At 53.6% G+C, this 20,496-nt stretch overlaps 1 protein-coding gene across 3 annotated transcripts in view; it reads right to left on the bottom strand.

Moving 5' to 3' along the window:
- Window positions 1-20,496, bottom strand: part of Shisal1 (shisa like 1) — a 58,531-nt gene that overhangs the window by 24,263 nt on the left and 13,772 nt on the right. For 2 of the 3 annotated variants that reach the window (XM_055627119.1, XM_055627118.1), the window contains exons 2-4: window positions 15,184-15,279; window positions 12,157-12,370; window positions 1,488-1,811 (exon numbers count right to left, since the gene is read on the bottom strand). In XM_055627119.1, coding sequence (XP_055483094.1) covers window positions 1,488-1,811; window positions 12,157-12,370; window positions 15,184-15,279 — 634 coding nt within the window. Of the gene's footprint in view, window positions 1-1,222; window positions 1,812-12,156; window positions 12,371-15,183; window positions 15,280-20,496 lie in introns of those variants that run through there. The other variant, XM_055627117.1, reaches the window with a different exon arrangement.

Below are 20,496 nucleotides of genomic sequence, written 5' to 3'. Positions count from 1 at the left end.
TCCTTTGGGCCTCCAGGTAGGCAAACGCTCCAGCTGAGATTACAGAACACTGGGTAACCTTCATCGCCCTCCTGGGCAGCAGGTAGGCACCCCAAAAGAAGAGGGTGGAGGAGGCCCATTCCAACTAAAGCTTGGCCACACCAAGATGGTTCTCAGACGGGGGCGCCCAAAGGCACCCCCACCAGGCCCTCTTGGCCCGTGGGCTCTGCGCAGAGTGTTCTGTGGTAACAGACACGGGGTGCATACTTTGGGAAGCCCCGCCGTTAGGCACAGTGACCGGACTGCTCACTGTCTACCTTTCCCTGGGTCTGGGGCTTGCTTTCCACCTGAATGGCTGCTCTCCCCATCCTCGCCTCCTACCACAGGAGTCAGCCCGGAGCTCATCCAAAGGAAGTCAGGCAGTGGCTGTCTCCCGCATGATAGACAGGCAGTTACTCGGTCCGTAAGCACAAGGGGCTGTAAGTGCATCTGATTAATTATTCACGCCATTCATTATTGAAAAGGTCGCTACCTGGGAGCTGCTCCAGAAGTGGCTAACAAGCTCGCCCGTACCTCCCAGGAGAAACAGCCAAGGTTTGCTGTGTGCCTACTATGTGCCGGGCACCCCGGAATAACCCAAGTTAGGGTACGCCTGGCTTCTCACGGGGACTGGAAGGCTGAAGGGTGACATAGCAGTCTGAAACTGCAGTGGTGGGAAGCGGCACAGCCAGGCGTGGGCCGGTCGGTCCTCTGCAGGGCCCAGTGGTCTCTATGCTGGGAGGTGTAGGTGGCCACAGAGCCCAGTGGTCACCGTGCTGGGACAGGCAGGTCACCAGCAAGAGGGCTCAAGATGACCTTGCAGCCTGGGCTCTGGGATGCGACCCCCCAGGGATGCCGTGCTCAGAGTCTGGGACCACAGCTACTTTTCAAGCCCCAGACCCTGCCCACCCCTGATCCTGGGCCCAAGAGCAGGCATGTTTGTCTCTGTCCTTTGGGTGAGTTGACCTCATGAGACACGTGCTTTCAAAGCCCTCAGCTCTAGGCAGCAACGCTGCCATCAACATCAGACTGGCAAAGGGCAGAGATGACAGCTGCCCAGATGAGGCCGGACACGCTGTCCTCAAAGCCCTTGATGCATCACCTCCCTTACCAGCAGCCTTCTCTCTGCTGAGCCTCCACGGGACAGCCCTCCCGAGTCACCTCCAGGTAGGTATGGAAAAAGAACTAAAGAATAGAGTTGAGATTTATTTCCTGACCTCATGCTGGAAACTCTTCCCCAATCCCTGATCTTCCCCAATCTTTCCTTTGACCAGACCACCAAAACTTCTCCTTTCACCTCGGCAATTAGGAAACTCAAGTGACAACCTGTCTTTTCAGCTTCTCCCCTAGACACACGTGTGTCTCCTAGGCAAACAGTAAGGGCAAAAAACAGCCAGGTGACCCCCGTGATCCAAAAGCAGCAGCAGTTAACAAGAGAGTCCACCCAGACTCTTGTTGCAGACACTCACCAGGCGGATGAGCTCTGGAAGGCCATCAGGGGTGGGCTGTGTGTGTCTCCCCGAAGCGTGTGGACGGCCTGGAGGGCTGGAGGCAGGGCACCCGGGGGAGGCTGCGGCTGCGGCTGCGGGGCCGGCTGTCCTGGCCGAGGGGCTCGTGCAGGGTTCCCCCACCGCCGGGGGTCCTGTTTCATCCACCGTCCGTGGATGCCCCACCGGGTCAGGTAAACCTTGCAAATGTCGTAGTTCATGGCGGAATAATAGAGCAGGTCCAGGACCAGCAGCGTGAGCACGAAGAAGCCATAGATCCACACTCCCAGCAGCGCCGTGTAGTTGCTGAGGAAGGAGAAGCAGGGATTGAGCCAGGCACTCCCAGAAGCCCCAGCCCCCTCCGGCAGCACCCACCACAGGTTGACGAGACACTGCTAGCACCAGGGTTCACCCCTCACACTCTCTCTGAGCGTCCACTGCGCTGGACCTGCCGTATGCTCTAAGTTAGGCTCCCTGGGCCCCTCCCTGACAGGCACTTCTGCAGGACCCCAGAGCTTTCTAAGCTGGGTATTGGCATTCCCATGATTCACAAGCCTTTTCCTTCTGTATCCTAGAGATCTCTTAATCTCTTCCATGACTTTATTTTTTTTTAAAGATAGGGCCAGGCTGGTCTTGAGCTTGCTGTGTAGCCAAAGATAATCTTGGGTTTCTGATCCTCCTGCCACCACTTCCAGAGTGCTGGGGTGACAAGTGCTTGGTTTGTGTGGTGATGGGAATGGAACTTGGGGCTTCTTGCATGCTAAGTAAACACCGTACTAGCTGAGCTACTTCCTGGCCTCTCCATCACCTATCTTTTCCCTCACACAGCATTTACCCCACAGAGGCTGCAGAGGTGGCAAGACCCCTGGGGATTTAGCATTTCAAACGCTTCCAACCCATTGCAAGGCTTGCTGTCTCTTTACAACTTGCTTGCGCTGAAGCACACATCTGGCCACTCCCAGCACAGGACCTTTGCACAGGCCACGCCCTCTGTCAGGTAGCCTTTTCCACATCCCCCACCTCCTTCCCATCTGCCCGACTGTTCCTGGTACCCTAATTTGAGACTCTTCCAACCCCCCAAACCTTCATTAAGCCCAGCCTCTCCTCTGGATCCTATCCTTTGGCTTATCTGTTCCCTCCACCAATCTTCCCCCAGGTTGGGGTCTCAGTCCCCTAGGGTGGGCTGCCTCCAGGCTTGCCCACAGCTGGGTTTCCGAGATCCTGATAGAACCCACCACAGACTGGGCTATTAACCACTCCAGTGACACCCACCCCAGTCTGTTCCCTGCCATGGGCATCTGCTTGAGTGGGTGTGGCCAGAAAGGGTGTTGAGAAGAGGCCAGCTGGAAACCTCCACTCTAGGGGGACCTGTGGCTCTGTCCAGACAGGACCCTTGAGTGCTGTAGCCCCTGGAGACCCCATTTGGAACTGGAGCTCCAGCCTGCCCTGGGTTCCTAGCTCTGACTCGCTGTGTGGTCTATGAGAAATTCAGCCCATCTCCAGGTTTGTAGGGGGCAGCCTTGTCTCTCTTCATCTTCCAAGGCTGACCCCAAGTTCCAGCTGTGACCTCTGGTGGAGAGAAGGTGGCTAGCCTCTGCTCAGCCCTGCCAGGGCAGAAGCAGAGCCAATAAGCCCACTCTCATTCTCTATTCAGGAGAATCTTTTCCAGCTGGCCAAGTTCTTGGATTGAAGACTTCTCTTGGGAGTCAGGGTCGGGTGGGGGAGGGGCTGTTGGTAAGGCTCCGCCCTGCATGCTGTGTACAGGGAGGTTGGCAGCCTCAAGGCAGGTGCTCAGAACTCAGTACCAGTTAGTACCTGGGGTCAGTACACTCAGTGCTCAGTACCCAGCAAATCCTAAACAGAGGAGTCTTAGCTCCTTTCTGCAACCCCACTTCTCAGACAGCATCTACCACCCAAGAGTGTGAATGACTGACAGCCAAGCACTTGGCCTTTTGTTAATGGACACTAGCTTTGCCTGGAAGTGTAAGGGCACAGCAGAGAGATAATGCCAGAGGAAAAGGGCCAAGAACCCAACTCACTCATAGGCTGAAGTCTCACGGGAGACAGATGTCTAGGTGGGCTCTGGTCCCAAAGCGCCCAGCTCTCCCCAGATTTCTCTCTCTTGCAGCCCCCATGGCAGGGCTCTGAGAACCAGGCTGTTCCTGGTGGTTCCCATGGCAGCAGCCTGGGGGCTGAGGAGGCGGGAAGGGAGCAGGGCCGTTCTCCGCAGATGCTGTTTGGCATCCAGAGCAAGAGGGGTGGTGGTCCTGTCTGGAGCTTGAAACACTCCCGAAGTGAGCTCAGGGCAAGGGGGAAAGTGAAGGTCCCTCTGCTCTGCACAGTGCTAAGGCAGAAGGAAACAGACCTGTCCAGTCTACGATGGAAATTGGGCAGAGAGAAGCACCCCAGGGGGATCAAAGCTCTGGGATCCCCCAGCCTTGCTGGCAGTACCAGGGCTTGAATTCTTCAGAGAACCTTGGCCAAGCCCAACATGAGCAGTTCCAAGGGGTCCCACCTAAGACTTACTAGCCACATACCTGTGATGCGCCTCTGCTGGGTCAACCCCCTGCCTCAGGTGTACCCTGGTACTGGGTCACAGCTTAGCCATCAGGAAGCCTTCTTGAGCTTCATGTGGCTCCCCACACCATGGGGATTCTGAGGTCATGCCATGGCCTGTTTTCATGGGTAAGCTGTTGCCCTGTGAGACCACAGATTCCCGAAAGGCACGCTGGGACCAAACTTGTCCTGGCATGCCCGATACGTCGTTGTAGTACTGACACAGCAAGAACCGGGGATGGTCAGGACACGGGTGGCCATGCTACTGACCAGAACTGGCCAGGTGTTAGAGCTTCGTGAACGGCACGCCAACGGGGAACAGGGTGGGGAAGTAGGATTTCCATCCCAGGTCAGGAGTTTAGAGTCAGGTCCCTACAACCTCAGACTGTGCTAAGTCATGGGAAATCCCAAGGCCAAATCTAAAACAGACACCAGAGATGAGGTCCCCGCCTTCTGTACTCTCATCCTGACCCCACCTGTACCCGGAATTAAGAACGAGTCCTGTCCCCTCTAGCCTGAGCATTCTGACTAATGAAAGAAAGGTCTCTTTCCATGTGTGAGCACGGCTTGGCCTTGGGCCTCTGCAGCCAGACAGTATCCCCGCCTGTCCGTTTATTTCCGATTCTACAGAAGGTGCTGCCTACAGGAAATGCGCCCTGTGTGTGGCAGGTGGGGTGCCAGGACCACAGACCTCAACAGCTTGCAGTTCCCCCTAGGCCACGCTCTCTAAGGGCTGCCAGCTGCAAGGATTTGAGTCTTTAATTTTTAAAACGCAATTTGAAATATGCAATCTGGAAATTAACTGCATCCAGATGCCGGTGGAGGGCGAAGATAAAAGACAGAGGCTGAGGCGGCGCATCTGTGCTCGCCCAGCCTCAGACAGTGGCAGTCGAGGCGTGCGGGTCCCGGTGAGTCAGCTTCCTTAGGGTTTCCAAAGTGATAATGGAACCTTCCCACCACAGGACTCGCAGTGTGTCTGTGGAGCAGAGAGGCTACGTCAGCAGCCATCAGCAGACAGCTGCAGCAGCAGCCTGGCCTGGGATGGAAATCCCCGTCCTCCATCCGGAAGTCATGGGAGCAGTGGTCCAGCCCATCAGTCAGGGCAGGATGACCCCTGGCTGCAGCTGGTTGGCTGGATGGAAACGGGTACAGCCTTTTGCAGACTTCATCAATAAACCGAGAACACAGAGCACACTGTGGAAATGGCCTGGTCAGCCTTACAATGGAGACGCCAGTTCAGGAGGTGGGAGCCACTGGGACTCAAATTCAAGTCTTCAAAATTCACTTTCCATGGTCGGAAGGAGATGAATCTCAGTTTCCGCTTTGAAGTAGGAGTGAATACACGTGCTACTTTTGGGGAGTCACTGTGAAGCTTCATAAACGGGCAGGAGAAGGGACCAGGGGCTGCAGCTTGGCTGGTAGAGTTTTTGGTTTTGGTTTTGGTTTTGGTTTTTTCCTGGTGTGAATTAAGCTCTGGGTTTTATCCACAGTCCCACATAAGAGGTGCATGGTTGCACATGCCTGTAATCTCAGCTCTTAGAAGGTGGAGGCAGGAGGACCAGTCACTCAAGGTCATTCTTGGCTACGTAGAGAGTTGGTAACTAGCCTGGGCTACATGAGACCCCGTCTCAAACAAATAAAAAACAGATAGAGAAGAAACCAATGAGGGCAGGCAAAACACAGAGGAAGCCAGGAATGGTGGCACACACCTTGATCCCAGCACATGGGAGCCTCCAGCTTGTGGCTAGCCTGGGCTACAGAATGAGACATTGTATCTACACTCACAAATAAAAATCACAGAGGATGTCCTCAATAGGTCCAGGCCTAGAAAGGCACAGTACCTTGCCTAAGGCCACACCTTAAGACAGAGGTCGGCTGGTACAGTCGTGGGTGGCACGGGCCTGAGCCTTGCATTTAGTAACCTGGAAATTAGAGCTCACTTGCATTAAAAATACCCATTCCTTGCCAGGGTGGTGTCCCAGTGGGGTCAGCTGCTGTCCCTTCCAGCTAATGGACTTAACCAAAGGGCTGGGCCACAGGGTCAGGAGGCACCATGCTGCAAGAGCCAGTTGGACCCAGTGGCCTACCCAGACACAACTCAGTTCCTGAACGAACAAGCAGATGCCACTCTCCAGAGCTGAGGCGGAACTGGCTGTGATGGAGATAGTACTGTCCAGAGCCGTGCGAGCAGAGGCACCATGGCCTTTCCTAGTGGAGCCACAGAAGCGCTACATGTGACTTCACCATTGTCCCTTCCCCTCTGCCACAAATCACCCTGCCCTAAGTGGGGACCGCTATACCAGCCTGGGCCATAACACTTCATGTGCAGAGCCACGAGTGTCCCATGAGGATGTCACCTCAGCACAGCTTGGTCCGTGCGACAGCTGGACAGGTGTTGCTGTGGCCCGGTGTGCTGTGTGGTTTGAGGACACACTTCCACCCTCCCTGAGCCTCAGCCCTGGCTATTGCACTTGTTCACATATAATCGCTCTGTATGGATGGCAGGGAAGTCCTAGAGGAGGGAGGGTGTCTATTTATAGGATTGGGGGAAAGGGGTGTTCAGACAAGCATGATAGTTCTAGAAGGTCTTCTCATGATGATGGTGTGTAAAGAGATTTTACACCTGACAAGCCTCGGCAAGATCGTGACTCGGTGATTCCCACCCTAGTCTAGATAGCCACGTTCAGAGTGCAAAGCATGCTTCAAGATGCCCAGAGGGGCCACGGCAGAGGCCACATGGGGTAATCACGGTGCTGGGACTCAGACTGGTAACTCCTACAGTGTGGAGTTACCAGTCTGACCACTGAGAAAGGAAAGATTTGGCAGAGGCCAGGAAGAAGAGGACTTGACTAGCCTGTGAGGTCCAGGAGTGCCGACTGCTGTTTTCCTGGAGACCCGATCTCCACACCTGTAGGTCCCTATCCCTAAGCCACCTCTTGACATCCTGTCACTGGAGTTGGGGGAGACACATACACACACAGACAGAGAGAGAGAAAGAGAGAAAGAGAGCAGACTGTTCTCTCCTACAGCTCTGAACAAAGGCCTCCCCTGACTTGTCAGGGGAAAGGCCTGCCTGGGAGGGGTGCAGAGTGCCTGGCTGGCCCTCATTTGGCCCTTGGCTGCCTGCACGGCTGGAAGCAGGCATCTTGCTGCGGTGGTGGAATCGGCAAAGCAGCCTCCTATCGTTCCGTGGCTCGCCTTTCTGCCAGGCAGCCGGATCCGCCACACACCACTCTTCATCCAAAAAACACAAATAAATAAAGCACTGGAGAGACACAGCTTCAGCTAGATCACCAGCCCGCCTCCTGATGACTCACGGTGGAGAGGGCGGAGCCTGCATTCTGAACAGGCCCCTCTGGGGTCACAGCTGGCTTGAGCCATCAGGGGCTGGGCCCCCACAGGTTTGCATCTGAGATTCTGGGTCTCCTGCCTCAGTGGAGATGGGACAGCTCCCCTGGCCACAGACAAGCCCCCAGCTTCCTGAACATGTGGCTAGAATGACAGAACAATGCTCCTGTGTCCCCAGCCTCAACTTTTGTCATCACCTGCTGGGGTCAAGGACGAGAGACCTCATCAGCATGTTTTGGTCCCTTCGTTTTTCCTCCCAGAGGGTCGGTGAGGCTGATCAAGACTATAGGCCCACAGTGGCTGTATATCCACAAATGATCTCCACACTGTGAGTCCACCCTATAATGACCTTCTTTGGCCATGTTTCAGGCTGTCATCCTGACTTCCCGCTCCCCAAGACTCATCCTCCTGTCACCCCCCTCTGCTACCGACTCTACTTGGAAGCCAAGCCCTGCTGCAGCTCCTTGGGCCTGAGTTCTCCCCACAAAGTCCCTGAGTCTGGAAGCAGGACAGAGGGCTCCCATGGCCCCTCTGTGGAGCTTAATTCCCACCCAGGCCACATTCTGGCTTTTGTGGACTGATTAGGTCCACAGGGGCCTCATCGGAAGAACTGTCCCAACCAACTGGAAGGCACCACCTTGGCTAGGAAGCCCAGCTGCTGCCTTGGAGGCCTCTCCCCTATCTGGGAAGCTCCACCCCCGTCCAGGAGGGCCCGCCCCTGGTTGGGAGGCTCCACCCTGGCTAAGAAGCCCCACCCCTGGCTGGGAAGTCCCTTCCTGGCTGGGTGGCCAGGTCTAACAGTTTCATTCCTGTCCTCTCCTCCTCGCAAGGAGTGTGCCCAGAGTTACTCTTCCTTCCGCCTGTGTCTGCCTCACTTTGCCTCTCTGTCTGGCTACCTTGTCTCCCTTAGAAGGGGTGCTGGCTCGGTGGTGAGGAGTAGGGCCCAGCTGCCTGTCCAGGCTCACCTCACATCCTCAGAGGGCTATGCTCTCATCTATGGAAAGGAGATATCAGGATGATGGATGGAGACTTACACAGGAGGATGTGCTAGGTCAACAGGCCCCACATCTGTCAAGGGATACTGATGTCAGCACGGTGCATGTAGGATGGATGCTCCTGACATCTGACAGGTAGAGGCTGGGGATGGTCCTACAAAGCCCAAGTGATCTCACAGTGATCTAGATGACTAGACCCCAACATCAGGGAGCCTTGTGAGGAATCCCTGCCTGGGATCTTAGGCCTCTCCCTAAGTTCTGTCTCTATCAGAAGAACTCTCCAGAGTTCTTAAGAGGACTTCCAGAGCCCTAGGATGGTTGTGGTCCCCACTGTTCTCGTGGCTCAAATTTGCTGTAGCTGGGCACCCCTGTGGCATGCACAGCAGGACAGACAGCATGAAGACTCACAGACGCTATACCCTAGGAAAGCTTCTGAAGGCTGAAGAACAAAAACTCAAGCTAAGCTTCAAAGCCTCACTCACTGTTCCCACTCCCTCTGGGGGAAGGCCCTTGTACTGGCAGCCAGCAGCAACAGCCAGGCCCCTGTGCCTGCTTTGTGGGAAACCCTGTGTAAGCAGATTATAGAAAACTGTGGGCTTCTAAGGAAGGCTCCCAGACCTCAGGCGCCAGACCTCTGTCGAGGAAGTCTGGTTGTGGGGCTCAGCCTCTGCCTGGCTTTCATGGGGCACCTGTAGCAACCTGGAGTCCTGACCTCATTCCTGGTTCTGCCCTTTCCCCTCAAGGAACTAGCCCGTGGTCTTACAAAAGGCTTAGGCTGAATTCTAGGCTCGGTTCCAGGCCCACTATGATGGACGGGGCTTGCTGAGCTACTTCACACACAGGATTATTCCGAGGCCCAAGCAGATGGCAGGATATTCAGGGGAAGCACGGTGCATCTGAGAGAGGAGCTCTCAGAAGCTGGCCGTGGTGGGAGGAGGAGAGCTTTGGATGATAGTCAGGGAGTCTGCATCCCCTGCCCACCCGAAGGGAAGCTGCACCTTCCCCAGAGTGAGCACAGTCTGGTAGCAAAGCCTAAAGCCTCAAGCCCCAGCGTCAGACGGAGCTAGAGGCTTGGCTACTCGGCCCTGCTGCTCCCAGTGCTAGCACAAATCTTATTAACAGCCACTCCACAAGATCCCCATCCAGTCCATTATCCCTACCTTGGAAAAATGCTTCAACCCCAGGAGTCAGCCTAGTGTGTACTGGGAAAGGATTTGAAGCTTCCCATAATGTCAAGGAAGATAAGAATGCCTGACTGTTGACCTGTTATAGAGTTACTAGTCTACACAGCTGAAAAAGGGAAAAAAACAAAACAAAACAAAAACAGAAAAAAAAAAACCAAAACAATCAAGAACAACAACAGCAAAATGTCCAGTAGTGGTGGCTCATGTCTTTAATCCCAGCACTGGAAAGACAGGGGCAGGCGGATCTTTATGAGTTTGGAGGCTAGTCTAGTTTACAGAGAGAGTTCCAGGACAGCCAGGGCTACCAGAGAAACCCTGTCTCAAAACAAAACAAAACAAAACAAAACAACAACAAACAAGCAAAAACCTGAGGCCAGAAAATGTGAAATCAAGACCAGAAATTAAGGCCCATCCTATGAACTCAGCCCTCAGGAGGCTTCATGTAAGTCCTGGGGCCATCCTGTGAGCTCCTACCTCAAAAGCAAGGCAGAGAGATGCAGAGTTATTGCTTCCAAGCAGCATAATTGCAAACAGGAGAGAATCGATTGAAAAAAAAAGTCACGAAAACCGAGGACAAAATTCATAAATAAAGACCCCTAATTCTTATCATCTATAGTCAGAAAGGTAAAAAAGAAAGAGGCTATTCCTGAAAGCAACATGAAAATCTAGAAACAAATGCAGGCGACACGCACGACTTCCCTACGAAGAAAATCAAAAGCATTACAAAAGCACATTTGAAGGGCTGGGTTAGCTCAGTGGCAGAACACTTGCCTAGAAAAGTTGAATCAATGGGCAAAGGGGCTGTGTGTTTTTTTTTCTTTTCTTTTCTTTTCTTTTTTGTTGTTTGTTTGTTTGTTTGTTTGTTTTTTGGCTGTGTGTTCTTGAGTGGAAACAGTCAACACCAAAAACTGAAAAAGAAACAATGTCATAATTTTTTTCCCTTATTCTAAGCAGAAACTGAAGTAGTCAGCACTAGCAGGATTTTGGGGTTTGTTTTGATGAGGGCAGGGATAGGAAGGAGCAGGAGAATCAGATAAGCAAGTTCTAAGAATCAGGTGCGAAAGAGCCTGGGATGATTAAAACACAGAAGCATGAAGACAGAGCAGAAGTCAGCAGCTTCACATTGTAACACAAGGATATGACATGGGCCAGCAAAGTCCACGGGGTTATGATGCTCTGCCCTGGTGCTCACGTGTGGTACATAATAGCACAGCATGAGTTTTTTAATATCACACCACCAGACAGTTTAGCAAGGAACATGGGGCTTTGTTGGTCTTTGGAGGTGAAATGTTTCTCACAGGCTCATGTGCTTGGACACTTGGTCTCCAGATGGTGGTGTTGTTGGTGAAGGCTGTGGAACCATTCAGACAGGGAATCTTGCTGGAAGAACTGAGTCGCCAGGGGCTGGCCTAGAGTCTTTGGAACCCGGACACACTTCCTCTTCATGTCCTTCTTCCCAGGTACAGTGTGGCCAGCCAGCTTCCTTCTCTTTCTGTTACACTTACCCTGTCTGCTGCCATTTCTTCCCTGCATTGATGGACTGTGTCCTCAGGAACTGTGAGACAAGATAAGCCCTTTCTCCCTTAGGTTGCTTTAGTCAGGGTATTTTATCACAGTGATGGGAAAAGAAACCAAGACACTCCTGTCATAAAACTTACATTAGAACAAGCCTGGCCTAAACGACAGATAAGAGACTGGGAGGTAAAATTTGAAACATGAAATAGAGAACATAGGAGAATTTTTCAATGATCTTAGAAGAAGAGGCCTTTCTCAAAAGGACATGTATTAATTAGACAGCATAAAAAAATAAATAGAAGCTGGGCATGGTGGCGCACTCAGGGAGGCAGAGGCAGGCAGATTGCTGTGAGTTCAAGGCCAGCCTGGTCTACAAAGTGAGTCCAAGACAGCCAAGACGACACAGAAAAACCCTACTTCGAAAAACAAACAAACAAAAGGAAAACGTTCTGTGATCATAAGACGGGTTTTGAGCATGCGTGAAATGCACCTCAAAGTGAAAGGCACACTGGAAAACATTTGTATCATGTCTCCTTCATATATAAAGATTCCCTGCTAAAAATAAAAAAAAACACCAAAAATGTAATATTCAAAAAAAAAAAAAAAAAGGCAAAACCACATCAACAGTCAGCACACAAGAAACACAATGACCCCGAACACTGCAAAGGACAGTCAACTTGGGATGTGTGTGGCACTTTTACCAGTCATGTTCTACCAGCAAATTCCTCTTGGAGATCTGATCGCAACATGTTTTAACTACGTCCCCAAAGATCAGTCTCGGCATCAATGTTATTACCAACATTATTAAATGCAAACTGGATGAAAAAAAAAAAAAAGGCACCAAACCAAACAGTTCCGGTGACTTCCAAGCATCACAGACTTGACCCCACTCAACCATGCCCTATGCCCATTTCTCAGGTGGGAACTAGAAAGCTCGGAGAGCAAGTCAGTCTTTGCAAAGTCCCTTCTAGGCCTGCCTCCTTGCCTCTGTGGAATCCCCAGAGAAGGGGCGGGCAGTGGCCAGAGGAGATGGGAGGGGGGTTTGGTACTCACTTGTGAGTGTAGCCCTCGGGGCCGGCTGTGAGGTTTGCCTGCATGACCGACTGGAACTCCGTCTCGTTGCAGCAGTATTTGAAGACCGTGTTGTTATGGTGACAGCAAAGGATGAAAGTTTTGTTGTCCGAGAGCCGGGGGCAGTGGAAACCGAAGTGGTAGCGGCCCTTGTGGTCCGTGTAGGGCTCACAGACCCGGAAATGTGCGGACAGGACTGGAATACAGAGACACCAGGTTTGCCAGGGTCCCCTTGGCAGCCCACAGGTGCTGCTCCAGGGTCCTGCTGGCCCTCGCCTTCCATAGGAACTTCATGGTCCAGGAAGAGCCTCGCTTCTGCCCCAAAGCTTCCTGGACCCCTGACCCCCAGCTCTGCCACACTAGTCTTAATAGCCCAGGCTGAGTGCTCTTTGGGGCTCCTTGAAGCTCACCCTTAGGTGGATTTTCTCCAGCATCTCAGCCCATAGTGACTAGACACCTAAGAGCCTAGTTCTCAGGGCTTCTTCACTTAATCTGCCACTCTAGCAGGCGGGCTTGTGCTGTCACTTCACAGGTAGAGAAGCTGAGGCCAGGAGGCCCAAAGGACTCAACGGAGCTGGTCAGTGGCGATGACACAGGACTCAAAGCCAGCTCCTGCAAATTCTCTCTGTCTCTCTCTCTCTTGCTCTCTCTTTCTCTCTTGCTTACTTCAGAGTAGGCTAGGTATACGCCACGCTTTCCTGGGTGTCAGGCCACAAAGGAGTGTAAGACCCGGGGCCCACCTATATTAAAAGTACCAGCTCTTCTGTGCCTTACAGTCTAGAAGCTGTTGTCTCAGACCCGAGCAAGGTTCCACTGTATGTGGGTCCCACACATACAGTGAGAGGGCTGTGCTGGACCCCGATCCTCCCTCCCTGGCCCACGGAAGGAGGCCTCTATTCAGCTTTCTCTGCTGCAGAGCAGGATGTGCTGATGGTGATAAACAGGACCAATGCGAACAAAGCAACAATGGAAAAGCTGGAGCGGCTGTCTCTGGCTTAATTAGTATCTTCATAAAGGGCTCACTGTATCTAATTTGTATCACTGAAAAGGGGCTTCTTGGCACAGGCAAATCTCAGGCACAAAGGCCCCGGCTTCTTAGAGCTCCCACAAGAAGCGCTGTTGGCTGAGAGGTTATTAGATTGCAGCCCACACAGTGCCACCGCGGGGGACCCCAGTGGGCCAGCTGGCAGGGGGCGGGCACCCTGAGGGCTGGCCCCCAGGCTGGCTCCAAAGGCCCTTTCCCGAAGGATAGTTCCTCCTTCTGTGAACACAGTGGGAGGTAGTGGTCCTCCAGGCTCCAGCACACCCTTCATCTTGAGAAGAACCTGTCCAGGGACCCAGAGGCTGCTTGGTGATGCCCCAGGGATGTCCGTGTACTTGGGCAGGGGACCACTGCCCCAAGAGCAACTGCACACAGCAAGATTAACAGTGAGAGGCAGAGGAGAGCATACAAGTCCCGTGACCCTTGCATGACTTGAAGCCCTGTCATGGCTGTGTGCTCCGTGTGGGCACCTAGCAAAGCTGGACATTCCTAAGGTGCTAGCTGAAAGACTAAGCCTGGCTCTGGGACTATTGGCTATAAGACACAGCATATAGCAGGAGGCTGCCTGGCCTTGGCAGAAGCAATTGTGGACACAAGGGTGAGCCTGGCAGGTCCTGCCCAGGACCCAGTTCACAGCCCCATAGCTGTCCCTGGGTGCTCTGGCCTTAGTCATTTGCCAGTGACTGGGACACCCTGCTGATTCCCCAGGGGCGGAGGAGCTGGGGACCACTCCTGGCCTCCTCTCTTGTTGGAGAAGGATCAGTGCCCCTGTGGCGGGGCTCCAAGGAGCTCTTTGCACACCGGTGAGTGCACGTTTACTGCCTCCAGCTCTTGTGGATCCCAGCACCCCAGCACCCCAGCACCCCAGCACCCCAGCACCCCAGCACTTGTATAAAGCATGATGAACCCCAGCTCTGGTGACCCAAGCAGGGTCAGCTATTCTCCAGTTGGTGGCCATCACTCGCTTGCCTTCTCTGAGTCCCTGTCCTCAGTGGGAACAGGAGATGACTGAGTCTTTATGCCCAGGATAATGAGGACCAGGTCCTCTATCACATGAAGAAGAGCTGGGGAGGTGAGGACCAAGGGCCTCCTATCACATGGGAAGGCCTGGGGAGGTGGTGGCCCCAGACTCTGGCCTCAGCTTGGCCTCTGCTCTGCTCTCCTGGGAGTGCTATCCCCACCCAGCCCCTTCACAATCTTTCCTTTGAGCTACACCCCAAGCAAAGGATGAGGGAAGGAAGCCACGGGCCCTGAGCAATGGCTTGGTCATGATGTGGGGAAGGTTCAGAGAGGAGAGGAAGAGCCACACACAGCAGACAGAAAGAGACAGACACACGATTAAGAAAGAGATATGAGAGAGACATGTGAAAGAGATATACAAAAGAAACAGAGAGATACATAAGAGATACACAGAGAGGTGGGAAAATATACAAAGAAACAGAATGATACAGAAAAGGAGAGAGGGTGGGACACAGACAATGCCATGAGAGCCTCTGTGTAGGGTCAGGCTCAGGCTAGGTCCTGGCTGGCCATCTGGGCTGTCTCTAGTCTTGGCTCAGTTCTAGTTTGGAGGCACAGAGGGTCTGGTTTCTGTAAGTCCAAGCTTGCCTGCAGCATCACCCAGAGACTGACTAGTGCCAGGAGGGTGTGGCTCTAGTGCCCAGGGTCTGAATCCTAGCCCCTCCACTCGCTATGTTCTCCAGCCTTAATTTCTCACCTATCAAAGAGGTAGACTGGCATTGCCTGATTTTGATTTGCAGAACTAGAGGAGCAAGTGTGAGTTGCAGGCGCTTGGCAGTCCCATGGTCCCCCGGCATCCAAAGGGCCTCAGCTCATTTCAGGACAACATCATCAGGAGACTAAGGTATCCTTGTCCCGTTGACAAGAAAAGCCCCAGCTGCAGCCCTGCCCTGGAAGGGTCCCTCCCCACATTCCCTCCTATCCCCTGAGCCCCACAGAAGTTTTACCTGCAGGAAACAGCAGGGAGAATACTGCGAGCACGTTCCGGGACCGCTGGCTACAACTGGTCATCATCCGGCTGGCATTGGCCCGTCCGGCGCTGCCTGTGTAAGACAGAGAGTCGCGGCAACTGTCTCCCCACACTTGCTTTGTTACCCGCAGAGGAGGGACAGCAGACAGGCAGCAGCCAGCAGGAGCCGGGGCGGGCGGATGGAGGATAAAAACACCTCCATCCAATTTCCTCTCTGGAATGAGTGACCTTCCCCCAGCAGCCCCATCACCTCCTTTGCTTTTCACGGCAAAATGAGACTTAATCAAAGGATGCCGATGGCGCAGGTGGTGAAATCACCATCCATCTAAAGTGTCCAGGAGGAGGGGGATGACAGGTCCACTACCTCTGCCACCTCAGGGCTAGGGACGCTGCCTCCCTGCGCTATCTCTGAAGGCAGCTTCCATTAACCTTTCTGCAAGCAGACACAGACCAGGCCACACTTCTAGGCATGAGGGACACAGCAGCCGACCAAAGAGAAAGCAAACAGTGGAGAAGGAAGCCTTCCTGATGTCACGTGTCCCAGTGTAGAAGCCATAGCACTCATGGGTGAACAGGGGCCGGCGCTGGGAGACTCGGACCACAGCAGAAGATCCACCGTATACTCACACCTGATACCCACAGTCTTTACTTGCAGCAGCCAAAATAACCTAAGTCTCCACAGACACCAGGGGATAAACCAAACACATGTATACACACACAGTAGAATATTATTCAGCCTTAAAAAGGAAGGTAATGAACTGGGAATGTAGCTCAGTGGTAGAGTGCTTGCTTTGAGTGTGCAAAGCCCCAGGTTCAATTCCCAGTACTGCAAAAAGGAAAGGAGGTTCTGAAACACTCTACTGAGTGGGAGAATTTGCTAACCGTTGTGTCTGTCTGCTAAGACAGACCCAGAAATACAAACATGGAGTAATCCGGCTGACTGTCACTCAGGGAAAGTACCTAGAGGAGTCATATCTGTAGAAAAAGGGACCTAGAACTTGATGACCACAGCCTATGTTGTGCACAGGTAGGGGACCTTGTGCCCCTCCCCAGCTTGGCTGTCTACCCCGTCCCTACGTCCCTGCCATCTTCAGGATAGACTCCAGCCCCTTCACATGGTTCTGGTGTCTCCAGAGCAAAGATCAGCATTCCGGGGACAGTCTGGGACAATGGCCAAGTGCACTGCCAAAAAATACAGTTCAGCATTGCAAGAGCCATGCCCACAGAGGGGTGCCACTCTCTCTGCCCACACTGTTCCAGGCCTTACCTCAGCCTCCTTTAGCCAGTTTGCTGCCACCTCGCTCTGGTTACAGAGGGAAGAGGTGGGAGAGTGTCAACAAGAGAGAACTTTACTTTGTCTCCTCGGAGATCAGAGAGCCGGGGTTGGCTGAGGGCCACTGAGATGATCTGGAGGTTGGCCAGGCATGTATGTGAAAAGCCTTTCCTTTCCCAGTAGCCTGGGTCTTGAGGAGTGTGTGTGTGTGTGTGTGTGTCCTCTAGGGACAGGTGCTGACCTTGAGTAGTTAAGTTTGCCAAAGAGAGGGGACAAGCTTGACTCTCAGATAAATGTCGCCAAAGCTCAGCACGGTGAGTCTTGATGGTGGCATGGGGCCTTGAGGAGGGCCCGTCTGTACCCTACTTCCCCTCCTGTTTCCTCTTGAGCTGTAAGCTGCTTAATTGTTCCGTGCTTGACCTCCCGCCCCTGGCCCTCCTGGGAGGAAGAACAGAGATTAAGGCTTTTGAGAACATTTAGGAAAGGATTTCCATGTGGGAACCCACAGGGCCGGCTCTGAAAAATGCACTGTGAGGAGAAAGCACCCCTGAGGTGCCCGCACCACTTGGGGGTGGGGATGGGGGGTTCTCACACTACAGCTCAGGGAAGGGAGGCCTGAAGAGGTTGTCTGGGTCTCCAGATGCCCCGCCTCCCTCCTGGCCTGTGGGGAGGGGCTGCCCCACTTCTGTTTCTATATCAAGAAGGGGATTGGGGTTGCTGAATCAAAGAGCTGCCGGCTTGAGGCATCCACCTCAGCGCTCTGTCTCAGTTCCCCCTCCCAGCAAAGTCCCCGTATATTGGCTGAGGCTGTGGAGGTTGTCATTCCTGCTGGGGTGAGTCCAGGTCCTGCTCCCTTGGAGTCACATAAGTAACTGTCGCCTCCAGGATTTCTGCCCTTATTTCAACTTGCCCCTCAACTCAGACCCGTAAGGCCCTGCCCCCTTCTGACACCAGGATCTTAATTCACTTACTCTCCTGCTGGGTTTTCCTTCCTTTGCTGGCCACTGAGACAGGAGGCAAAATGGACCCAAAACTCACTCTACCCCCCATAGCCAAACAGCACCCAGGGGCTGCAAGGCCTTCTGGGGAATGCATGCCACCAGTCTCCTCTGAGACTGATGCTCCTGCCACCCTCAGAGCCAACTGTGTACACTCCAGCCTGTGGGCCAGCAGGTCCTGCCCACAATAAGCGACCCTGTGGCCGAGTCTGACTGTGAACCAGCCTTCGACGGTCTCAGTGGTTTTCAGCTCCGTGGTCCAACAGGGTGCTTTTTTCCTACCCAGCGCTGGCCTCAGAGAAGCCAACCAGGATTAAAAGCCCCTGTGGGAAGGGAGCGTCACACAGTCACATACTCCTATCTGGGACGTGCAGAAAGTGGCATCTGCTGGATTTCAGTCCACTGGAGAGGGACAGGGACTGTGATAGCCCTAGAAGTGGCTGCCTTATGCTGGCTGGGTCTTCACAGAGCACGCTCTGCCCCACACAGCACAGCATCATCTCGGCTAATTTCCACACTAACCCGATACCCACAGACCATTTCAGCAGAGAGGAAACGAAGGCTCAGAGAGGTGGAGTGACCAGCCCAGACTCACACGACCACTCAGCCTGGAGACAGGAGACAAAGAGCATTCTACCTCCTAATGCCAAAACAGCATGAGAGCGAGCGTGTGGCACAGGCTCTTCTGAGATTTATCCCTGTATCTTCCAGCACTTCGAAAACTGGTCAACTGCCTAAGATGGTAGCTTTCCTGCCACCCACAGGACCTGAGTAGCCTGAGAGTGATATGGGACTTCCCTGGCTGAGGTCTGACAGGATCCAGGGTCACGGTTGGCACACACCACCATGGCCCACCCTCTCTGCTGGTCAGCTGGGGAATGCTGCTCTAAGATTACAGCGTTATTTTTAAACACCGAAGTTGGTGAGGCCGGGAGGGGAGGAAGAAGGGCCTGTGAAGAGAAACAGACCTTGATGACATGGATGAGACCGCCAAGAATGGATCTGTTTTTACATCAGCAGGGCTCTGCAGGGCAAGGGCGTGGTGAGCAAGGGACAGCGGAACAGGGGGGAGATAATGGAGGGCCTCCTCAGTGGCCTGGACAGACACTCAGCAACTTTGGTTTCCTGCCGCCTGTCATTAGTCCTGATGCCAGCCTGCTGGGCATGAGCAGGGTATCCGGATGGCCTAGAGGGTCAGGATTGTGGGAGCAATCCTCAAGGCCAGTCACTGCCTGGGGCTACCTTCTGGCTCTGCCACCTTTTGTAACCACATCTCTAGTGACAGGAAGAGCCACCTTCACTCTTCTGTGCCCTGGAACAAAGGTTGAAACCGTCTGCACTCACATGAACACCGTGCTGCCCCAAGACTCTTTCCATAGCGTGAAGCCAGCGTCATTGCCTTTAACTCTCCGTATCAGCACTCCTCACCAGCCCAGTTCCCAGGCAGCCATGGTCCCCATTCCACAATGCACATCAGACACTTTAGGAAGCAATCGCACACTTTAGAAGTCAAGGCCTTTCTCCATGCTTGGGCCTTGGTGCTCACCACCCCATACCACCTCCTGTATAGATTTCTGCCTCCAAGGCCTGTGCTCCCCTAAACCTTTGCTGTTCTTACCTTCCAGCCCCAGGTCACCCTCCCCACCCTGCAGCCAGGACCAGAGGCTCAAGGGCCTGCTCCTCTGCAGACAGGAGCCACAAGGACATGTCAACTGGCCACCTCAGGTCCCCGAAGCACATGAAGAAGCTGAGAGCTTCGGGGAAGGAGTGCTGCTCTGCCTTCTGGGTTCCAAGTGGCCTCTTGCCTCCCATGCACAGGCACCCCCTCCTGAACCATTTGGGATGTTCAGATCAGATCTGCCTCTGTGGCACAGGTCCGTGTCACCTTGCCTCTGAAGCAGCCAGGGTACATTATGAACACCGGATGAGCTGCCACAGGGAGACAAGCAAACCTGATAGACAAGGTCCGATAACCATGGATGAAGGGCCTGGTAGGAGCAGGCATGAAGCCAGTCATGTGATGAGCTAGTGATTAAACTTGGGTCCCTTGTGGCAGTGATCTTAGTGTTGGTATAATTAATTCTGCCAGGCCCAGTCCCTCCAGGGTCTCATACACAGCCCTGTGGATAGCAGTTCTGCGGCCAGACAGGAGCCACAAACAGGAAGGTACACAGATAGCAGAGGGCAGGACCCGCCTGTGCCTGTACACAGAAACCAGAATGGGAGGCTGCACAGCCAGCTGATGGGGAAGGGTCCACACACATTCAGACACACGCATCAAAAAAAAAAAAAAAAAAAAAAAAGTGTATTCCCTCACGTCTGCTCCGCATATACACAATCCAAGAAATATGCATTCACCCACGCACACCCCTCCCCACAACCCAGAGGCATGGACACGCACACCTCATGCCCAATAGCCCACTCACAGCCTTGTGTATACACGTCACAGTGGCAAGTGCCACTCAGGTTCCCGGTGCTGTTCCCAGCAGTCAGCCTGATGTCAGCGGCATGAGTGTTAGGTTGTTTTTTTTTTTTTTTTTTTTGGTGGGGGGACAATGTGTACCTGGAACTTAGGACACGTCACTGTGAACTTGAAGGCAGATCAAAGTGTGTGCCTTTGATCCGCTTCCGGCAGGAGAAGGAACAAAGGTGCCTTCCTGCACTGGGCCAGCCAGACTGGGGTGGTTGCCGTATGGGTGGGGGAGGAGGCAGGAGAGGTGACCTAACCAGTTGCAACCAGGTCAGCAGTTGGAAGGGTAGGCTAGCCCCTAATACCCTGAGACGGCTGCGGTGGCTCTATCCGTGCTGGTGCCAGCCCGGTGTCTTTGTCGTGTGGGACAGTGGGTGTGGCTCACAGTAGGCATCCCATGCTGAGCCTAGATCATCTCCTCTACTCCCAGAAACACAGTTTCTCTGTGCAGCCCAAGCTGTCCTCCAACTCACAGAAATCCGCCTGCCTCTGACTCCTGAGTGCTGGGATTAGAGGCCTGTAATCCCACCTCGCCTCATGAGATCCACG

This window comes from Psammomys obesus, unplaced genomic scaffold (genome assembly GCF_907164565.1).
Source record: "Psammomys obesus unplaced genomic scaffold, mPsaObe1.curated_primary_1811, whole genome shotgun sequence".
NCBI classification, from domain to species: domain Eukaryota; kingdom Metazoa; phylum Chordata; class Mammalia; order Rodentia; family Muridae; genus Psammomys; species Psammomys obesus.
This window is presented reverse-complemented; position numbering and strand designations above follow the sequence as displayed.